Source organism: Alternaria ventricosa (assembly GCF_023758065.1).
Source record: "Alternaria ventricosa strain BMP 2768 chromosome Unknown scaffold_14, whole genome shotgun sequence".
Lineage (NCBI taxonomy): Eukaryota > Fungi > Ascomycota > Dothideomycetes > Pleosporales > Pleosporaceae > Alternaria > Alternaria ventricosa.
Genome location: NW_026055694.1, coordinates 507,596 through 524,816, shown reverse-complemented (window position 1 = coordinate 524,816; position 17,221 = coordinate 507,596). Strand labels below are relative to the sequence as shown.

General features: G+C 52.9%; 9 protein-coding genes across 9 annotated transcripts; 6 read left to right on the top strand and 3 right to left on the bottom strand.

Moving 5' to 3' along the window:
* Positions 1-18: 18 nt before the first annotated feature.
* J4E93_007759 (uncharacterized protein) lies at positions 19-960 on the bottom strand (the record flags this gene model as incomplete). Its single annotated transcript, XM_049345663.1, has 1 exon — positions 19-960. One exon carries the CDS (start codon positions 958-960, stop codon positions 19-21), a length of 942 nt encoding a protein of 313 aa, XP_049197190.1.
* A 181-nt stretch (positions 961-1,141) lies between these two features.
* On the top strand, positions 1,142-1,678 carry J4E93_007758 (uncharacterized protein; the record flags this gene model as incomplete). Its single annotated transcript, XM_049345662.1, has 2 exons — positions 1,142-1,175; positions 1,230-1,678. 2 exons carry the CDS (start codon positions 1,142-1,144, stop codon positions 1,676-1,678), a joined length of 483 nt encoding a protein of 160 aa, XP_049197189.1.
* A 282-nt stretch (positions 1,679-1,960) lies between these two features.
* Positions 1,961-4,322, bottom strand: J4E93_007757 (uncharacterized protein; the record flags this gene model as incomplete). Its single annotated transcript, XM_049345661.1, has 4 exons — positions 1,961-2,942; positions 2,990-3,277; positions 3,337-4,216; positions 4,313-4,322. The coding sequence occupies 4 exons, from the start codon at positions 4,320-4,322 to the stop codon at positions 1,961-1,963; spliced, it is 2,160 nt and encodes a 719-aa protein (XP_049197188.1).
* Positions 4,323-5,248: 926 nt separating this feature from the next.
* J4E93_007756 (uncharacterized protein) lies at positions 5,249-5,962 on the top strand (the record flags this gene model as incomplete). The annotated part of the gene is made up of 2 exons (XM_049345660.1): positions 5,249-5,307; positions 5,356-5,962. The coding sequence occupies 2 exons, from the start codon at positions 5,249-5,251 to the stop codon at positions 5,960-5,962; spliced, it is 666 nt and encodes a 221-aa protein (XP_049197187.1).
* Positions 5,963-6,634: 672 nt separating this feature from the next.
* On the top strand, positions 6,635-8,067 carry J4E93_007755 (uncharacterized protein; the record flags this gene model as incomplete). The annotated part of the gene is made up of 2 exons (XM_049345659.1): positions 6,635-7,281; positions 7,935-8,067. The coding sequence occupies 2 exons, from the start codon at positions 6,635-6,637 to the stop codon at positions 8,065-8,067; spliced, it is 780 nt and encodes a 259-aa protein (XP_049197186.1).
* A 760-nt stretch (positions 8,068-8,827) lies between these two features.
* J4E93_007754 (uncharacterized protein) lies at positions 8,828-10,580 on the top strand (the record flags this gene model as incomplete). The annotated part of the gene is made up of 2 exons (XM_049345658.1): positions 8,828-9,462; positions 9,971-10,580. The coding sequence occupies 2 exons, from the start codon at positions 8,828-8,830 to the stop codon at positions 10,578-10,580; spliced, it is 1,245 nt and encodes a 414-aa protein (XP_049197185.1).
* Positions 10,581-10,877: 297 nt separating this feature from the next.
* On the top strand, positions 10,878-11,421 carry J4E93_007753 (uncharacterized protein; the record flags this gene model as incomplete). The annotated part of the gene is made up of 2 exons (XM_049345657.1): positions 10,878-10,959; positions 11,030-11,421. The coding sequence occupies 2 exons, from the start codon at positions 10,878-10,880 to the stop codon at positions 11,419-11,421; spliced, it is 474 nt and encodes a 157-aa protein (XP_049197184.1).
* A 1,380-nt stretch (positions 11,422-12,801) lies between these two features.
* On the top strand, positions 12,802-14,565 carry J4E93_007752 (uncharacterized protein; the record flags this gene model as incomplete). The annotated part of the gene is made up of 1 exon (XM_049345656.1): positions 12,802-14,565. One exon carries the CDS (start codon positions 12,802-12,804, stop codon positions 14,563-14,565), a length of 1,764 nt encoding a protein of 587 aa, XP_049197183.1.
* Positions 14,566-15,347: 782 nt separating this feature from the next.
* J4E93_007751 (uncharacterized protein) lies at positions 15,348-16,999 on the bottom strand (the record flags this gene model as incomplete). The annotated part of the gene is made up of 4 exons (XM_049345655.1): positions 15,348-15,431; positions 15,497-16,542; positions 16,598-16,883; positions 16,943-16,999. 4 exons carry the CDS (start codon positions 16,997-16,999, stop codon positions 15,348-15,350), a joined length of 1,473 nt encoding a protein of 490 aa, XP_049197182.1.
* Between the last annotated feature and the right edge of the window lie 222 nt (positions 17,000-17,221).

Here is a 17,221-nt window from a genome sequence, read left to right as displayed (position 1 = left end):
ACATACCCACACCAAGTTCTATACTATACCCACCGAAGCATTCGCGCCTCTTCCAATACCCCTAACAGCATGCCACCATCCATTAGGGATATACAGCGCATCTCCACTCCTCAAAGTCGTTTCCCAGCCCGTCGCACTAGCCATACCCCCATCTTCATCCTTATTCCAAACCGCCGTTTCCATAGCCTCCATCTCCGCACCTTGCATCATCTCCTCTCCCCTCATCTTCGCATCCCCGCCAGGCCCCTGTATCTGCTGCCTCACCGTCTCGAACACCATCCGACCCACCCCAGGCTCCATCATCCTGATTGTCTTCTTGCCTGCCAGTTGTACGAAGAGGTTCGGGTTCGGGTCGCGATGTAACGGGGTGCGCGTAGGTGGTCTGCCCATCCAGAGACTCGATGCGTAGATATCGCCGCGGGCGTTGAGGTGGGATAGGAATGTCGATGGCGTGGGTAGGTCTTCTTGCAGTGGCACTGGAAGATCGGCTAGCGAGTGTTGCGCGAGGTACAAACTCGTTTCTTGCGCCTCCGCAGCACTCATGTGTTGTAGTAGAAGAGCCAGAGGAGCTTCGAAGCGCTCAAAGGCTTCATTTCCGAGGGTGTTTTCGGGAGATGAGCGCGTCAGCTCCAATGGCACAATCGCATCGCTGTACTGCTCGAGATACGCTGTGTTCAGCTCTGAAGGATATCTGAATGTGTTGGGCTTATTATTCCACTTGTTTGTCAAAGGTGCGTCGAGGAAGGCATCCTTCCTAAACCACTTCCGGATCGCAGGTATATCCAGGAAGGCTTCTTTGAAGAGCGCAGGCTGGTCGGGGTCGAATGTAGGTATGCTGAACTGCTTCTTCTTGTCCATGTATTCCGTCTTCGTCAAGATCCGGAAGCGCACATATTTTGTTGGTCGTACATCCGGCCTTCTGCTCCAATGGCGAGGAACGGCAGGGGCCGGCTTCGGCATGGAGGTTTGGACTGTGGTGTGAAGGATTGCACGGATGCAGCTCGCTCGGGAGCTTGACACGCTCTCACGTTATCGTACCCCACACGAGCAGCAAGCACCCGCCCCGCCAAAACCTGCCCCTGGTAAAGTTTACATCGTCACAAACACCAGGAAGCTCAGCACCAGCCCACGCGTCACCAAAATGGCTCAAGCTCAAGGCGCACAGCCTGGTCAAAGTAATGGCACCCTAATTTCAGATCGTCGCGCATTGTGCTAATACAACCACGCAGTCGAAATCACATCTCTCCCTGTCCCCCGCCTCCAGGAACTAAAAACCCAACTCGACGCCGAACTCACCCACCTCTCCAACTCGTTCCAATCGCTGCGCACCGCTCAATCCAAGTTCCGCGACTGCCTGAACTCCATCTCGACAGGCCTCACACCAGCCACCGTCTCGAAACCACTCCTCGTCCCCTTGACATCCTCGTTATACGTACCGGGCAAGCTCACGGATCATGAGCACGTGCTAGTGGATGTAGGCACGGGTTTCTTTGTGGAGAAGGATATTGCTAGTGCAAAGGACTTTTATGAGCGCAAGGTTAAGGATCTGGGCGACAGCTTGAAGGACTTGGAGGGTGTTGTGCAGGGCAAGGCGCAGAATGTCAGAGTCGTGGAGGAGGTCATTAGGCTCAAGGTCATGAATGCACAGGAAGGCAAGGGCGAAGAGCAAGGCAGCTGAAGAGTTGCGAGGATCTGAACAAATATCATCTTGGAGGATCGAAAGCCAGTACCAGACAAGCCGCATGCATCACGAGTAGAAGCACGGCTGGGGCACCAAGCGGGTCTGTAAAAAGAGCTACGAGAGTTCATGGCCCAAGACTGGAGCCAAGTACTTGTGGTATTGGCATCACACTATATGAGAATGAAGTCCTCTGGTCTGCAGCCTACATCAAGATGAAAACGTGCAAAGTAGATGACCTAACGTCAATGTAGCCTCCAGGGTGTTCGGTTTTCCCAGCCTTCAGATAGCCACACCTCCACTGTTTGTGATCGAGCTAACGATGGCTGATAGCTGAAGCAGCTTGTCCATGAGGATGCGGATACCATCGCGTGGTGGTGCTTCAACGCCAGGGCCCAGATCGAGGTTCCTCATTCCGAAGTCCTCGTCCTCGACCGCGCTGGAGTAGCAAGACTGGCCGTCATCTGGCAGGAAGGTAGCCACAGTGTGACCCCAGTCGGCCTTCCGACCCACAGGGAGACGCTCAAGTTCCGCAAGATGGGTAGCCCATTCAGAGTGGCGGACACAGAGACCCCAGACGGGAAGCCTCTGGCCTGGGTACCACATACAAGTAGCCTCAACTTTGTAGCAGGTCTGCTTGATGCCGAAAGAGTAGATAGTTTCCAGACGACCGTTTCGTAGGTGCTTCTTGACGGTAGGTGTCTGATCCCACTCAGCGAAGCTTTCGGTGGAACGATAATCGTGGTTGGGTCTCATCTTGACTCGATCAGCGAAGCCAGTAATGACAGGCGAGATGCTCTTCGCTGCCACAGGAATCAAGGACTCAAGAGCGAAGTGCCATCCTCGGCTCTCTCCAAGCTCCAGCAGATTGATATCCATGTTCTTCCTTGGTGTTTTACGACCCTGGTCGATTTTGTAGAACCGTGTTGTTGTCTTCTCGTACAAGCCCTCTTCGTCATCAGTCCAGTCGACCTGAACAACGATGAGTTCGGACTGCGGCGCTGCGGATGGAGTGGTTGTACTAGCAGGAGCTTGGGGAGGCGCTTTAGGACGTCCAGCATGGCGCACAGCTATCGGCTCACGCGGTGGAGCAACAACGCTGCTGGGGTCTGTGAACACCCATGTTCCTCGGAACATTGGACGAGTGCCTTGCAGCGATTTTGGCGTATAACCGAAGTAGGCAGAAGACTTTGTCGGCTCCAGGAATTTATCGGCCATGCAGAGTGCTCCCAGAATTTGCGAACCCAGTGCATCATCAGCAAGCCTATGTTGTTAGCCATCATCCTAGTCCTTATGAGGGGATACACTTACCACTTCTTTATCTCAAGTGTAACAGGTCCGTTAATCGACTTCAAGAAGACTTCCTTCCCGTACTTCTGACCAATCTTATCCTCCTTGATATGTCTTGAGCTCAAAGCCAGGCACCCTAGGCGAATAGCCATATCGTACGCGCCTTTCGTGTGGCGCACAGCTTCAAGCGCCAGCTGAAATGAATGCTGGATCCTTGATAGCTGCGTGAAGTGCATAATCTCACCGCGGAAGCTGCCGGAGGTTTCCATTATCCCACTGGAGAGGAGGCGAGGTACGACTCGGTCTTGACTGATGTTGAGCGGAAGAGGTCAGCACTCGTCTGCAGTTCACGCTTGCTATTCACGTACAGGTTCGGCCACCATGCGTCAGCCTCGTCCAGCACAACCTCCAAGCCCTCTTTGTCATCAAGAATCATGTTGATTACATGCTGCAGTCCCATAGCATCAGCTTTGACTTTGTCGATCATCGTCATGAGATGCGCTTCAGCCGCTTCAATGCGCGCTATGTCGCGGGCTGTAAACGTTAGTGTGTATCGCATGTAGTAGATATATGTGGACTCGCCTTGTATCTCAATCTTCCAAACGTCGTTCTGCGTAGGAAGAAGCGTTATGTACACCTCGTTCTGAGTCCGAATGGCGTTAAGCGCTTCTAGCTTGTTGTTGAAGACATCGCGAGGAGTGACGCCTTCGTTGAGGAGGTCCTCCGGCCAGCACACGATGATGCTCGCCAGTGGCATCTCGCCTTTTGATACCTCAGGCGCCTTGCCCTTGAACTCGTCCTTCCGCTGACGCTCCCGCTCTTCAATGCTGTCGTAGTACCATTTGGTATGATCGAACGCAGGCGTCTTCGCCCATGATGATGAGTCTTTTGACTTGATATGCGCGTTAGAGATCCAGTGGTTAATGTATCGGACGGCTTTCTCAAGGCCTGCACCTTGTCCAGCAATGGCGAACTGAGTGATATACCCAGCGTCCCATTTGGGGATGACATCGCAGCCTGTGTCGATTTTGATGTTGTTGACGATGAGCTCGCGTTCTGTAGCATGAGTGAGGCGACGGTACTCCGGGGGCACCGGAATGAACCTTTTTGGCTTGGGCTTGGGCTTGGGCAAAGTGCCAGTGTCCTGTCCGTCCATCGCTGCGGCTTCTTTGTTGTGTGGAGAAATAGAAGCAGTGTCAAAGTAGCGGCGTCGGGGCGAGAGGATTGGCAGTGTTGTGGTGTTCGTTGCTGCGGAGTTAGGTCGAGGTGACTGAATGGAATTGGAAAGAGCAAACGCGCGGTGGCGCTAGTGCGCATGCGTATACAGCCTCAAAGCGCGCCTACCTCGTCTCATTCTGTAAGTTAGAGAAGTGTGTGAGTATGGTCGATCTATAACCAGCGAGCTTTGTAGTATGTTTTGGGCGCAGAGTGCCAGTGAAGGCCTCCAGGCTGTTGCGCTGCACTTTCTCTCTGCCGCAAAAAGAGTCCGAATACAACACGATGATAGAGAGATTTCGAAATTGTACTCTGTGTTGAGACTACTGAGGAAATTGTGTGCAATAACGTGGGAAGCTTCAATTGCAAAAACGAAGAGCAATTGTACTAATAGAGAGGTCGTATAAGCTGAGCATGAAACGAGTAGGGATATGAGACAGAAGAGATCTACGATATGACGAGAGGGAGCCTCTTAGTATGGGTGAGGAGGAAGGTATACTACTTGGAAATACTGTCGTCTAAAGTGGCCTGCGATGAGGGAGGGGGAGCTCTCTACTGCTAGAAGGGGTTGAGCACGTCACCAAAGCCACGCATGCAGCCCAGGACGGCGCATCCACGACAGAGAGGCTTCGAGCGACAATAAGCAGATAGACCCTTGATGTTTAGGTAGTTAAATCGTATCGCGCAGAGCTGTTGGCTGGCAAACATAAGTGACGAGGTAGGCTAAGCAGCACATGAAAGATCACGCAATCCATTCATCTGGATTTGAAAGTTCTTTGGTCAAGTAAAGCGATAGACAAAAGAGTACTCCTAAAACAGTATAGAGCAGGAGCGATGGAAGAAGTCGTGGGCAAGGCTACCGAAGTTGAGAAAGGCTTGGCGTGCATCGGCGTTTGCGGAGCGACTCCCGATCCATTTTCTGAGCATCGCGAAAGCCATTACGAGTCGATATAGCGCATCGTCGCGCTTTGCACTCTTCGAACGCACTATAGTACTCCTAATCGAACCTAGGAATCTTTGCGACCGCTGGCAATTGGAGAGTCTGGACCTCTTCGCCCCGCCACCATGGACGCCGTGCCCATCACAAAAAAGCTGATAGCCTTCGGCAGCAAGAAGATATACCTGTAGGTCACGGCGATGCCTCGTTTACGCTCAAGGCTGACATGGTCCAGCCCCAAATTCACAGTCGCGTTTCTTCGCACACCCAATCTCTCCCCATACCATGCCCGCTTCCTCGTTCCGCTAGACTTCTCCAAATACGACCTCCGCGACTACCTCTACCACGCCTACAACGTCAAATGCTTCAACATCCGATCATACGTCAAGCAAATGCCGGTACGCGATACGCGCGAACAACCACGGCATTGGTTCCGCGAGGAATCGAAGAAATACATGACAGTAGAGTTGGAGCAGCCATTCGTCTGGCCTGAGACACCCGACCTCAACGCATGGGGCAAGAAAGACAGGGAGAGGGAGATTAACGACTCTGTGAGGATCAATGGGGTAACTGACCAAAACGACGCGCGGGAAGCAGCCAGGACGCTTCGAGAGCAAGTGGAGAAGTTATTGCACAAGAACGTTTCCAAGCCGAATCGCGAGATACAGAAGAAGAAGGCAACGGCTATGGAGCTTACGCCAGAGGAGCAAGAGTCGGAGATACTGAGGAAGCGGGAGGAGTCAAATTTAAAGCGCATGTCAAGATTAAGGTTGTGGGCGAAGGAGAGGACAGGAAAGACCGTCGAAAGCGACAAGCCCAGGCGGTACGCGATCAAGGTTTGAGAATGATCTTGCGCTGTGTATATATGCTTGTACCATATGTATCGGGACGGGGCAGGAAACCACCAATTGATTGCCACACGTACTGTTAACCTACTTGGACACTGCGAACGCTTGGGATGGAGATGGAGCACTGCCAAAGTAGCCAATCACCGGGATCTGAGCTGCGGGCTTCTTATCTTCGCTTTCGGTTGGTCACTATCGCATCTGGGGTCCAAGTGCATCCTAACCCTTCTTCCATTCCGAGCTATTCAATGTTACACGATTCTAAATATGACGGTGATGGTCAAACAGGTAGTCGAATGGCGAGGCTGGAAGGGGTCGCGAAGCCACTAAGCTGCAGTTGCATGCAGGCTTGCGCCTTGCTTGGCTGCAGGTGGAGTGCCCGAACGATCCTCCCCGCCAATCTCATTCGCCCACCCTAAAGGAGCATGATACCAGGATGGAGTGTTATATAACTCTTGCATCTTCGTCACTCGCACTTATCATCCCGCAGTTGCCGTCACTTTCGATATATTCTCCCGGAGCGCTCGAACGATTTACTCACTCACTTTCACATTCTATTGCGCATCTTGACAACAGCATCGAATTATCTATGAGCCGGTGAACAACGCAACGGCATGTATCTCTACAACCTGAGATGAGCAGACATCGCCTCCACTACCAAACATAACAATGTCCTTCGGAATTGCTGTTGGGGATTTCATCGCTGTTGGGAAACTGATCAAGGAAACTGTCGGCTGCCTACGGTCTGTAGGTGGAGCTGAGTCGGAATATCAGGAGCTGATCAGAGATCTCAAAGCACTCGATACATCATTACACCACCTCGATCACATCGAGGACGACAGGAATGCATCCGCTCATGTTGGCCCGATCAAGATTGCTACCACGAAATGCAGGTTACAGCTTGAAGGGTTCTTGTCAAGAGTAAAGAAGTATGAAAGATCTTTGGGCTCCGCCAGCCACGCATCCACTTTGAGGGCTACATCAGACAAGCTCGGTTGGCATTTTCGTCGGAAAGACCAGATCGAGCAACTTCGACGAGACATCCACATCTGCCACAGTATCATCAGCCTCCATCTAGCGCAACACAGCCTTGAGCGCCTAGAGATCTTGCGCGTAACAACCGCAATTGACTTCTCGCATACCTCCGAACAGCTTCATCACGCCCAGACCGCTCTTGAGCACATCAACAAAGAGAACACGCGCCAGGCAGACGTGTTGAGTGATGTCCAAACACTGCTTCAAGACATGCATCAGTTCGTCTTCGGAGACGTCAAATCGTATTTGATTCGTCTCTTCCAGCTCATCAGCAGTACCCTGTACGTAACCTAACTATGTTATGGCTTAGTCCTGAGCTAAAGACTGATTCAGTACTTCAACGCAGCAAATTTACGATATTTTCCTTGATATCCGGAACATGATATCAGTAGACACGCGCTGGACATTCTTCCAGGCTCCCTTGGAGGTCGAAGACGCCTTCGGAGTCAAATTTCCTATCCCAACAGAGTATGACTACGACCTGATTGATACCGTTATTAAACACCGGTTCAAAATTGGCGGGGGGTCTATGGAGGTGAAGGCGGGGAACTACGAGCTGTGTAGGAAACAGAATCGTTTTGATATCATCAACGAGTCCTCCCGACTCCAGCCTGGAACAGCCATCACGATGTTCATCATCGTGAGCACCCGGATCACCAAGGAGGCAGTATGGCCCATACCTCATCGCCAATCCGCAGAGGCGATGTCGTGCGGCGGAGGCGGGTCTATATGGTAAGCCCAATCCTATTCATTGGCGATACTTCACTAATGCGACTGATGCAGCTCGAACCGCGATGTGGAATACTACCCGGCCAGCGATATGTTATCAAACATCGAAGACGTCGTTACAAATGGCGCGAAATTGTTTCCTCTCAAACAGCTAGCGCATACCCGCAACCAGCCATCCAACATCGTCTCCTACAACATCATGGAGCGAAGCACACGACGAAACGTCCGATATGACCCCTTTGGAGACTATCCTCCCGCCTACGGCCCGGTTGCTGGAGATATCGCCAAAATGGACGGTGTTGTATCCTGTTATAGTGTGTCAGTGGGAGGTCCTGTAGACGGTAGATTCTTTGGGACGATTCAACTCGAGCTTGAGCCGGATCTCGAGGAAGGGTCTCCGCGTTGTATGGATGTTGGGCGGGAGCTTCGTAAATGCCTTGATCGGTACGGAGTTCATTTGTCTAGTATTCATTCGCATGTTGCTGGCAAACATGTCGAAGCTGGCGGATGACAGACGGAGTATCGCATGCAATTCCCCGAGTATGGAAGGTCAACATTTATACAGTACTTTTTTGAAAGATATCATGTTGAGAGCGGACAAGTAGTCGTGACTGCCAGTCTTACCACGTGGCGCACCTGCGCTTTTCGCTTCAGCACATCGACGCCTTCCTCGCGCCTTTGTCCTCGGCGTCGCTGAGTGCACATTCCAGTCGCAACCCACATCTCCATTTACACTTCTACAACTCCCTCCTCGTGGTTGTAGGCTATTGGTGCCGGAAGAACCAGCCTGCAGCAAGGCTGAGAGTGGTGGCGAAGTGCATAACCTGCAGCTGCAGCACCGCCTCCCATGCTGGCAACTTTCGTTTACCGAGCTTAGGCATGACCTCGCAGCTGGTGCATCCATCGCATCTTCATTCACACGTCTTCCATTTCTTACATAGTTCAAGGTTGGCTTCTAAGTTGTTTAGTAATCTAGTATCTGACAATCAGCGTTTTAAATTGCGATAATAGCAAATCATTGAGAGGCTACGCACCCGCGTCTGCCTGCACGACCTGTCCACGAAGCGGCAGCCTTTTCGTCACTCACGCCGCACAATCATGTCTTTCGGTTTCGCAGTGGGAGACGTCATAGCCGTTGGCAAACTTATCAAAGACATTACCGACTGTCTACGCTCCGCTGGTGGAGCAATATCCGACTACCAGGAACTGATCAAGGAGCTCGACGCACTCAAGACAGCCCTGGACAGTGTAAACCAACTATACAGCAATGTAACGCCCTCAGCACTCCTCGACACAATCAAATCGTGCCGCGAAAGACTTGACGAATTCTGGGCGAAGATCAAACCATACGAGCCATCGCTAGGCTCGTCAAGTCGATCAAGTGCTGTGAGAGGTACCAAGGATAAGCTCCGCTGGACGTTCTGCCGGAAAGAGGAAGTCGATCAACTTCAGAGAAACCTCCAATTCTACAGCAGTGTCATCAAAATGCACCTGATAAGGCATGTCGCAGGACAGGTGCAAGATATGAGAAAGAATACGGATGCAGTCTGTACGCACATTGCTGAGCGAATCCATGATACACACGATACTCTTACAGACATTGGCGATTATGTATCTAGCCAAGGAGCTGTAGCGAGTAACATTCAGACACTGGTCACTGGCCTGCATCAGTTTATATTCGGCGAGGTCAGATCATTCCTGGCCGACTTTGGGCAGTTGGTTAGCAAAGTCTTGTATGTCCATTCCCTTCATGTACATTAGTGGAGCTTTCAACTAACTAAATACCATACAGTGCCTCAACCCAGCAAATATACGCCGTTGTTCTCGAAATCCGGGATTCAAACAGGGCAGTGGCTACTGGCTGGACATATTTCCAAGACCCATTCGTTATTGAAGATGCTTTTGGATACAAGTTTCCGATACCATCAGAATTTGATTTTGATCTGCTGGAACATTGCATTCGTCATCGTTTCAAAGAGGGTGCTGCCTCCCAAGATGTTGCGCTGGGCAACTATGAGCTTCTCAGATCGAAAGAAAGGTCATCAATCATTACGACAGCTTCTCGACTCTTACCGGGAACATCCATTGTAATGGTCGTCATTGTGAGAGCAGATAAGGAGATATTATGTCCCATGCCTCGGTGTACTTCGGTTCGAGCTATCCCATGTCCTGGCGGGGGCTTCACATGGTGAGTTCCATGATTATCAAGTCTCGCAATTGATGCTGATAGCAACATGAAAGCTCTAAATGCGACGTATGGTTCGACCATGGCACAAAGACTAGAAATGAGCCTGAACGTAGAACAGGCGACGTTGAGGAGCTCTCCTCCTCCATGGCTAGTTCGACCTTCAACGACCCTGTACGGTCTGACCGCGGTGTCTCCGACATGGAAGACAGGAGATCTTGCAGTGACTATGGGAAGACGAAACTGTTCAAAAACGTGAAGATTGCGCACCTGGATCAGGGGTCTAGTAGCGCGTCCGACCCCAAGCTGGACGAGTTGTCATACGACGAGAAGTACTACTCGGACGAGGAGTTCGATAAAGACGCTCTTTATTGCGATAGACAGGGCTGTACTGCATCCTTCACCGGAACTTATAGAAAAGGGAACCTGGTCCGCCATAAGAGACAACGCCATGACATTGGTGGCGTAATTCCATACGAATGTGAGGACCTTACATGCGACAAGGTGTTCAAGAGACAGGATGCCCGGCTCAAACACTATCGAAAGTATCATCCACACCTTGCTGCTGCCCCACCAAGAAAGAAGAAGAAGCGGGACTTAAGCGCGTTCAAAGTCAAAGTAGAGCCATGGCTGGGAGACAGCGGGAAGGCAAGATTGAGTAATTGAGAAGGAAAGGTAACGTCGAGATGGACGTGTCTGCGTGTGAGACCGAATGGAAATCTGGTGGGCTATGTAGTATACGCTACAGCACTCTCTTGTTATCTTCCGGGTGAAATATCCAAATTGCTACTACTCGCTTTACTCATCAGAACACGAAAAGGAGGTGAAGGCGGCTTCCCACCACGTGACTCACTTGCGCTTTCCGATCCATCATACTGACGCTTTCCCGCATCTACGCACCACCATCTTCCTTCACTCTTGACCCCCACACCTTTAATTACGCATCAGCAACAAACCGTATCCATGACCAACAACAGGACAGCGCAAGAGCTGAGCCGTCTCGAGGAGCTGCATCTGCACCGCGAGCTCAAGCAAGTTATCCTCGGTACGTCACTTCCACATTTGCGCTGCCTGCAGGCGCTGTAGCAGAATATGTAATACTGACTGCGCAATAGAATACATCATCGACATGTACCAACCAGCCTATCCCAACAACAATGGTTTCTCCATCCTCATCTGCCGCCATCAGTTTGACCGCTCCTCCTCCATGGGCGCGACCGCGCCCATGGGCCGCCGCAACGATAGGGGAGAAGAATTTATCATGATACGCGCGGTTACACTCAGCGAGCCCGGAACTCAAAAATGGACGCTCGTAGCTGAGAGCAGCAAGGCGTACTTCGGTATCATACCTGCGTTGCAAGAGTTTACGAAAGACTTGGAGCGAGAGATGGGGAAGATGACGGCCTCGATGACTGTAGGAAACAAGAGACAGCGCAGTGGCAGGGACGAGGGCTCGATCGATCAAGGTGAGTACATCTCAGGTCATCAGCGCAAGAGACAGAAGTAGAGAGCAGGATGTGAGCTAGCAATCGCTGGCAGCTGAGACTGGTGACATGGCTTAAATGCGATAACAGGTTTGACCTGCGAACAACGACGCATGTACAGGTTACTCTATGCTCAGCGATGATGCAGAGATGGGCGTTTCGAATATCGAGAAGAGGATTGGAAAGGTTGTCGCACTTATGTGAAACGATGCAGCTAGTACGATGTCGAGAAACTCGCCTCACCTAGGCAGATCGTAGCAACTAAAAATGGCACATCATGAAGATATATCGTCATTTACGTGATAAAATTCAAGGAAGAAAAGTATGTAGTTGGGCATCTTTTTACAACTGACAGGTAGTACCCGGTTTTTCCGTAGTTCGGGCCAATGTTCAGGTGTCAGCCCACGGATTGACAGGTGTATCCTCGCATGTTCGCTGGAGTTCCATGTGCCTGTGGCAGTTGCCGGCCAATGACAGCTGACTCACGTGGCGTTCTGTACATAGCACCCCTACACACAATGGCACCGGGCTTCGTCATCGAGCCTGAGTGCTGCCGAGCTGGCCAGGTGCAGCACCGAAACTTGGAAGAACGACTGAGACGCAGCGAGACATGTGGAGTTGAAAGACGCCGCCATGCAGATGGGCAAAATAAGCATTACCTCACGGCAGCTGTCGTTGGGGGCGTCGCAACGTAAGATGGACAGAAGTGAGGCACCGGTCAGGTTCCGGAGGCGGCCGGAGAGGGGCTATGTCGAGCAGCACGTTGAACATGTTCGCAGCGAAAAGACCCCCAAAGGGTGCGTCGGTGAGGGATGCCGGTCAGAAAAGCTGCGCAAATCATGAGACCTAGCCGGGTTGGACAGGCGCTTCTCGTTGGGCGCAGCAGGTGGTGGCAGAAGAATTGGGCTTGGCTGCCCGGCAGGCGGCAATGACATCACTCGCACGCTCTGTGCCCTCAAGACGGCTGCCCACCCCAGCCTCAAGCAAACGGTAATATCTACGCCACCCCACCTGCACCGAGATAGATCCTTGGGACCCAAGCCAAACGGACAGTCATCAGCCCTGGCCCTTCCGAGTCGACAACCTGTTAAATACCACTGCCTGCCTGTGCCCTGCGCCGCTCGACACCCCATTCCCCTACCCACTTTGTCCCGTCACTTCGCAGGCACCTTATTCTTCGTTGCGACTGCCCACCAGCCTCTCACTTGCGCTAGCAGCCAAGTAAACTCTATCTGAACAAAGCGACTACTCGGTATGCTTGCCCGCCGCCGCTCTCTTTTTTCCCCTCGCGCGCCCACTAACATAGCCTTGCGCAGAGTACCGGACTGGATACGACCCTTCCTGCTGCCGGACCCCTAGAGCCCCAATCGCCCACGGCGGTATAGAGCACCACCACCATCATTATGTCTGAGTACAGCTACGCACCGCGCCACCGTACGCGGGAGCCCGAGTATGTCACCGAGACGACGTACATTGAGCGCGGCGGCCGTGGAGGCGGGGCACGAGATCTCGTCTACCGCCCCGCAGCGCGCGAGGACAGCATCGAAGAAATTCCTCGCGACTTCCCTCCCGGTGCCGAGTATAGGCAGACCAAGTACCGCGAGGAGTATGCGCCGCCCCGCCGCACCCGCTCAGTGAACCGTGGCTACGACGACGACTACTATGACCGTCCCCGCCGACGTGACCGCGACTACGATGACCGTTCCGAGTACTCCGAGCGCCCCAACATGCAGCGCCGCAAGTCCATCGTCGACAAAGTCAAGGACTTCGGCGAGTCAGCAGGCCTAGGCGGCATCATCGGCGCCGTCACTGGCGGCGGTCGTGACCGATCACGCTCCCGCCCTCGTCGAGACGACCGTGGCTATGATAGCGACAGATACGGATACTACGACGAGCGCGACCGCCGCAGCAGCCGTTACGGATCACGTTCGCGCAGCCGCAGCCGGGGTGGACACAAGTCTGAGAAGTGGGAGCAAGCCGCCAAAGCCGCTATCGTCGCCGGTGCCGTCGAAGCCTTCCGCAGCCGCAAGGAAGCCGGTCCATGGACCGGTGCCAAGGGCCAACGTGTCGCGACTGCTGCTCTCGGTGCTGCCGGTATCGACGGTCTCATCGACAGAGACCCCGGCAAGCACGAGAAGAGGCACGTCGCTGAGTCTGCACTCGGTGGTCTTGTCGCTTCTCGCCTAGCCAACGGCTCTCGCTCGCGCTCCCGTGCTCCTCGTGGCCGTGACGACTCCAGGTCTCGCTCCCGTTCTCGTGCCAGGTCCAGGTCCAGGTCCATCTTCGGACGCTCTCGCTCTCGTGGCCGCTCCCGCTCCAACTCCAGCGACAGAGGAGGAAACAACGGTATCGCCAAGGTAGCTGGTACCGGTGCTGTGCTCGCAGCAGGCAAGGCTCTATACGACCGTGTGCGCTCCAAGTCTCGTGCTCGAAAGGACCGATCCCGCTCTTCCAGCTCGGACAGCTACGTGCCATCACGTAGGGGCAACCGCCGCTCGTACAGCCGAGGCCGCGGTATGGACGACCAGTATTCCGAAGCCCCTTCCAGGACTAACCCAGATCGCAGACTAGCCGCCGCCGGTGGGGCAGGAGCGGGTGCTTTAGCAGCACAGGATGGAGGAATGGATCGGGGTCGACGGGATTCTAGTGCGGATTCCGAGTCGTCCACCGATATGGAGGAGAAGCGCAAGAAGCTACGAGGTAAGGAACTCCTCACTGCGGGTCTAGCCACTGTGGCCACCATCCACGCCGCCCACGGAGTCTACTCTTCCATGGTCGCCTCGGAGAACCGCCGCAAGCTCGTTGGCGAGGGCGAGATGACGGCCGAAGAAGCGCGCAAACGCAAGTCCAAGAACATGCTCCAGGACGCCGCTGCCGTGGGTATCGCCGCCCTCGGTATCAAATCCGCCTACTCGGAATGGAAAGAGATGAACGAGCAACGCCACAGCGTCAAGGAACTCGAGACCCGCCGCCGCAAGAGGAGAAAGCTCCGTGAACGCCGCGAAAAGGAAGCCCGGATGAACGCCCTCGGTGGCAACATGAATGGTGCAGCCGCTAATCCGTATGCATATCCTGTAGCTGCCAACCAATCCTACCCTACGTCCTATGCCGATGCGAATCCCTACGGTAGCTCCGTCCCGCCCCCTCCCATGGGTGCGAGGTACTAGAGCTTCTTTTCTTTGGTTTACTCACGATGGTTATTCACGACACGGCCGACTTGGTTACTTGTACTGCGGTGGATGATAGAAGTATTGTTACATACCTTTTTTTTATTCTGTCTTTCAGAAAGCTTGGTTAAGCGAGGAGGTGAATGTTATTGTTCTTCTTGTTGAGCAGCTCCATTCCTTTGTTTTCGCGACTCTGATGATTGACGATGGATGGAGGCAACTTCTTGGGTTCGGAAGGAAAGAGAAGAAGTGTTTTTTTGGTTGACGCGACAATCGAGTCTTCTGGCTCACACATGAATGATTCACGACATGACTTTACGACATGAAGATAGACATGAAATGGAAAACGGTCTCTTTGTACATGCCCTCTGGCTTGCACGATTTTGAGACTTCGTGATGTATCTTTACCGAAGATCGATCTCAACTGCGGCATGTTCACTTTGGAGTTGGTGCATTCACAGCGTTGATGTCACGCGGACGGAATTTTTCCACACGACCGTTGAACAAGACTTTTGATTTAGGACATCCGTCCTACTCCCAATTCTCCAAAAGCCAAGATGAAGGGGCTATGTGATATGTAGTGCCAAACTAAGATAAGCAAAGGGCAATGTCCAGGCATCCAGGCCTTGAAGACTCCGCCACCGAAGGTATGTGAATATAGTCGAACGCCAGAGAATGTGCAGGGGAGATAAGGTAGATGACCAAAAGATATACAAAGGAGATATACGTTGTGAACTGAAGGTCCAAAACAGGGTTGCCGCCGACAGCATGTGTTTCACCGTTCAAACAGCCTCATCATCACTGATGTCTTCGTCAAAGTCGGGTTCGTCGACCGCCCAGAGGATGAAGGGGCCGTTGTACTCCATCTAGCGTTTGTTAGCACATGTCCATCGAAAGCAGGGATGAGATGTCATGGGTAGGTGGTACTTACATCATTACGACCCGGCTCTGAGGCAAACCACCAGCGGCCCAGGATAATGCGACCACCGGGCAGAACTACGCCCTCGTACGCCCAGAGATTGTCCTCGTTGGGGTGGTCGTAGTCCTCAGTGAAGTGCTTCATGAAGGTGATGCGCTGCCAGCCGGGGACACCACCTTGAGGGGGCAGTGGGTTGAGCCAGCCAAGGGCCTTGTATTCGTCATCGAGGTCTTCACCCTTGCCCTCAAACTGGATGCTACCTCCTGTAGTTGTCTTGGGGGCGGTGTTTCGACCCTGAGTCTTGATGCCTTGCTGCTTTCCAGCGTCCTTCCCAAGCGAGCGGAGGCGATCTTCGAAGACGGGTGGCCATGGGAGCTCGCGACCATCGGGTAGGCGACTGTCTTCTGCGAAAGCAAGCTCGAGAGACTGCATGTGATCAGTAGGGTTCGTAAAGGCCATTCTCAATTGGAAATCTACCTGGATCTTGCCCTCGTCCACGTTCTTGTCAATGAAGACCTGTCTGCCTGGTCCCTGCTTTCGTAGCTTCTGAACCTCAATGTTCTCGAGGAAAGAGTATGTGCCTTTCCAGTACCTGCTCAGAGGCTTGGCTCCGTCAGTGAGTTGTTCCCGCCACGCCGAAGGCTTCTGCGTAATGTCTAGCTCATCGATCCTGTCGAACAAAGTTTGGGCATCTTCGTTCATCATGTGGTGACGGAAGAAGTTCATCGCGTGGAGCATCCACCTGAGGTTCAACTTGTTATGGTCTTCTCCGGCGAAGAGGCGTTCCTTGTCAGATGAGAGGTAGACAGCGTGCTGTGAGTCCTCGAAAGCAAAGACATCATGTCGCAGGCCTTGGAGGTTGAAGATGAACTGCGAGCACATGAGCCGGACAGCGGCAAGCCCATCGTCGATATAAGCCATCTTGCCGTTTTGAGTCTCAGGGGCCCGTCGGTCGTTGTTGAGGATATGGGATTTGAGAATGAAGTCGACAATGTGGGCGTGGTTCTTGCAACGAAGACGGCCATGCTCGTTAACTTCGGTAGCTCCTTGATAGGACTCTGCATTCGTCAGCACACGAAAATTGTGTTCAGTTCCTGGGTAGTTCCGACGTACCAATGATCATGTCTTTGATCATGTTGATGACCTGCCTCTCCCCCTGGCGGGTTCCATAGTGAAACTTATAACGAAGACCGTATTTGAATAGTCGGGAGCGACGCTGATATACCCGACGCAGGTTGAGGTTGGAAGGGCCGGCCTTGAAGTCGTACTTCTCACGGTACTTTGCCCGCCAGAAAGAAAGATTATCGGCGTCGATGGCATCGTTGGTAGCACGGCAGGTGGCCTTGTAGGCCGCGATGTCCTTATCGTCGTGCAGCTCATGAGCGATGGCCTTGTTGAGCTACGAGTGACTGTTAGTATACTTGGGTCTACCCGTGCATGCATGTTAGATATACACACCTCTATAGGTAGAGAGTTGAACGCCGTAGCAGTAGATGGGCTCTGGGAATGAGCCATGTTGGTATGGGATACTGAAGAGGCCAATGATTGAACTATTCGCTGATCCGGTGCGATGGAGGAAGAGGGTTCGTGAGAGAAAAGAGGCTGGTAGTGTGTGAGGATGATATACGGAGGCGAGCTCACTCCGCTAGCCGCGAGTAACGAAACTCACCTATTGTTCTATAGACAGTGAAGGCGACAGGGGTACGACTGGCCGTAGATGGCCGTGGCGAGACGAGG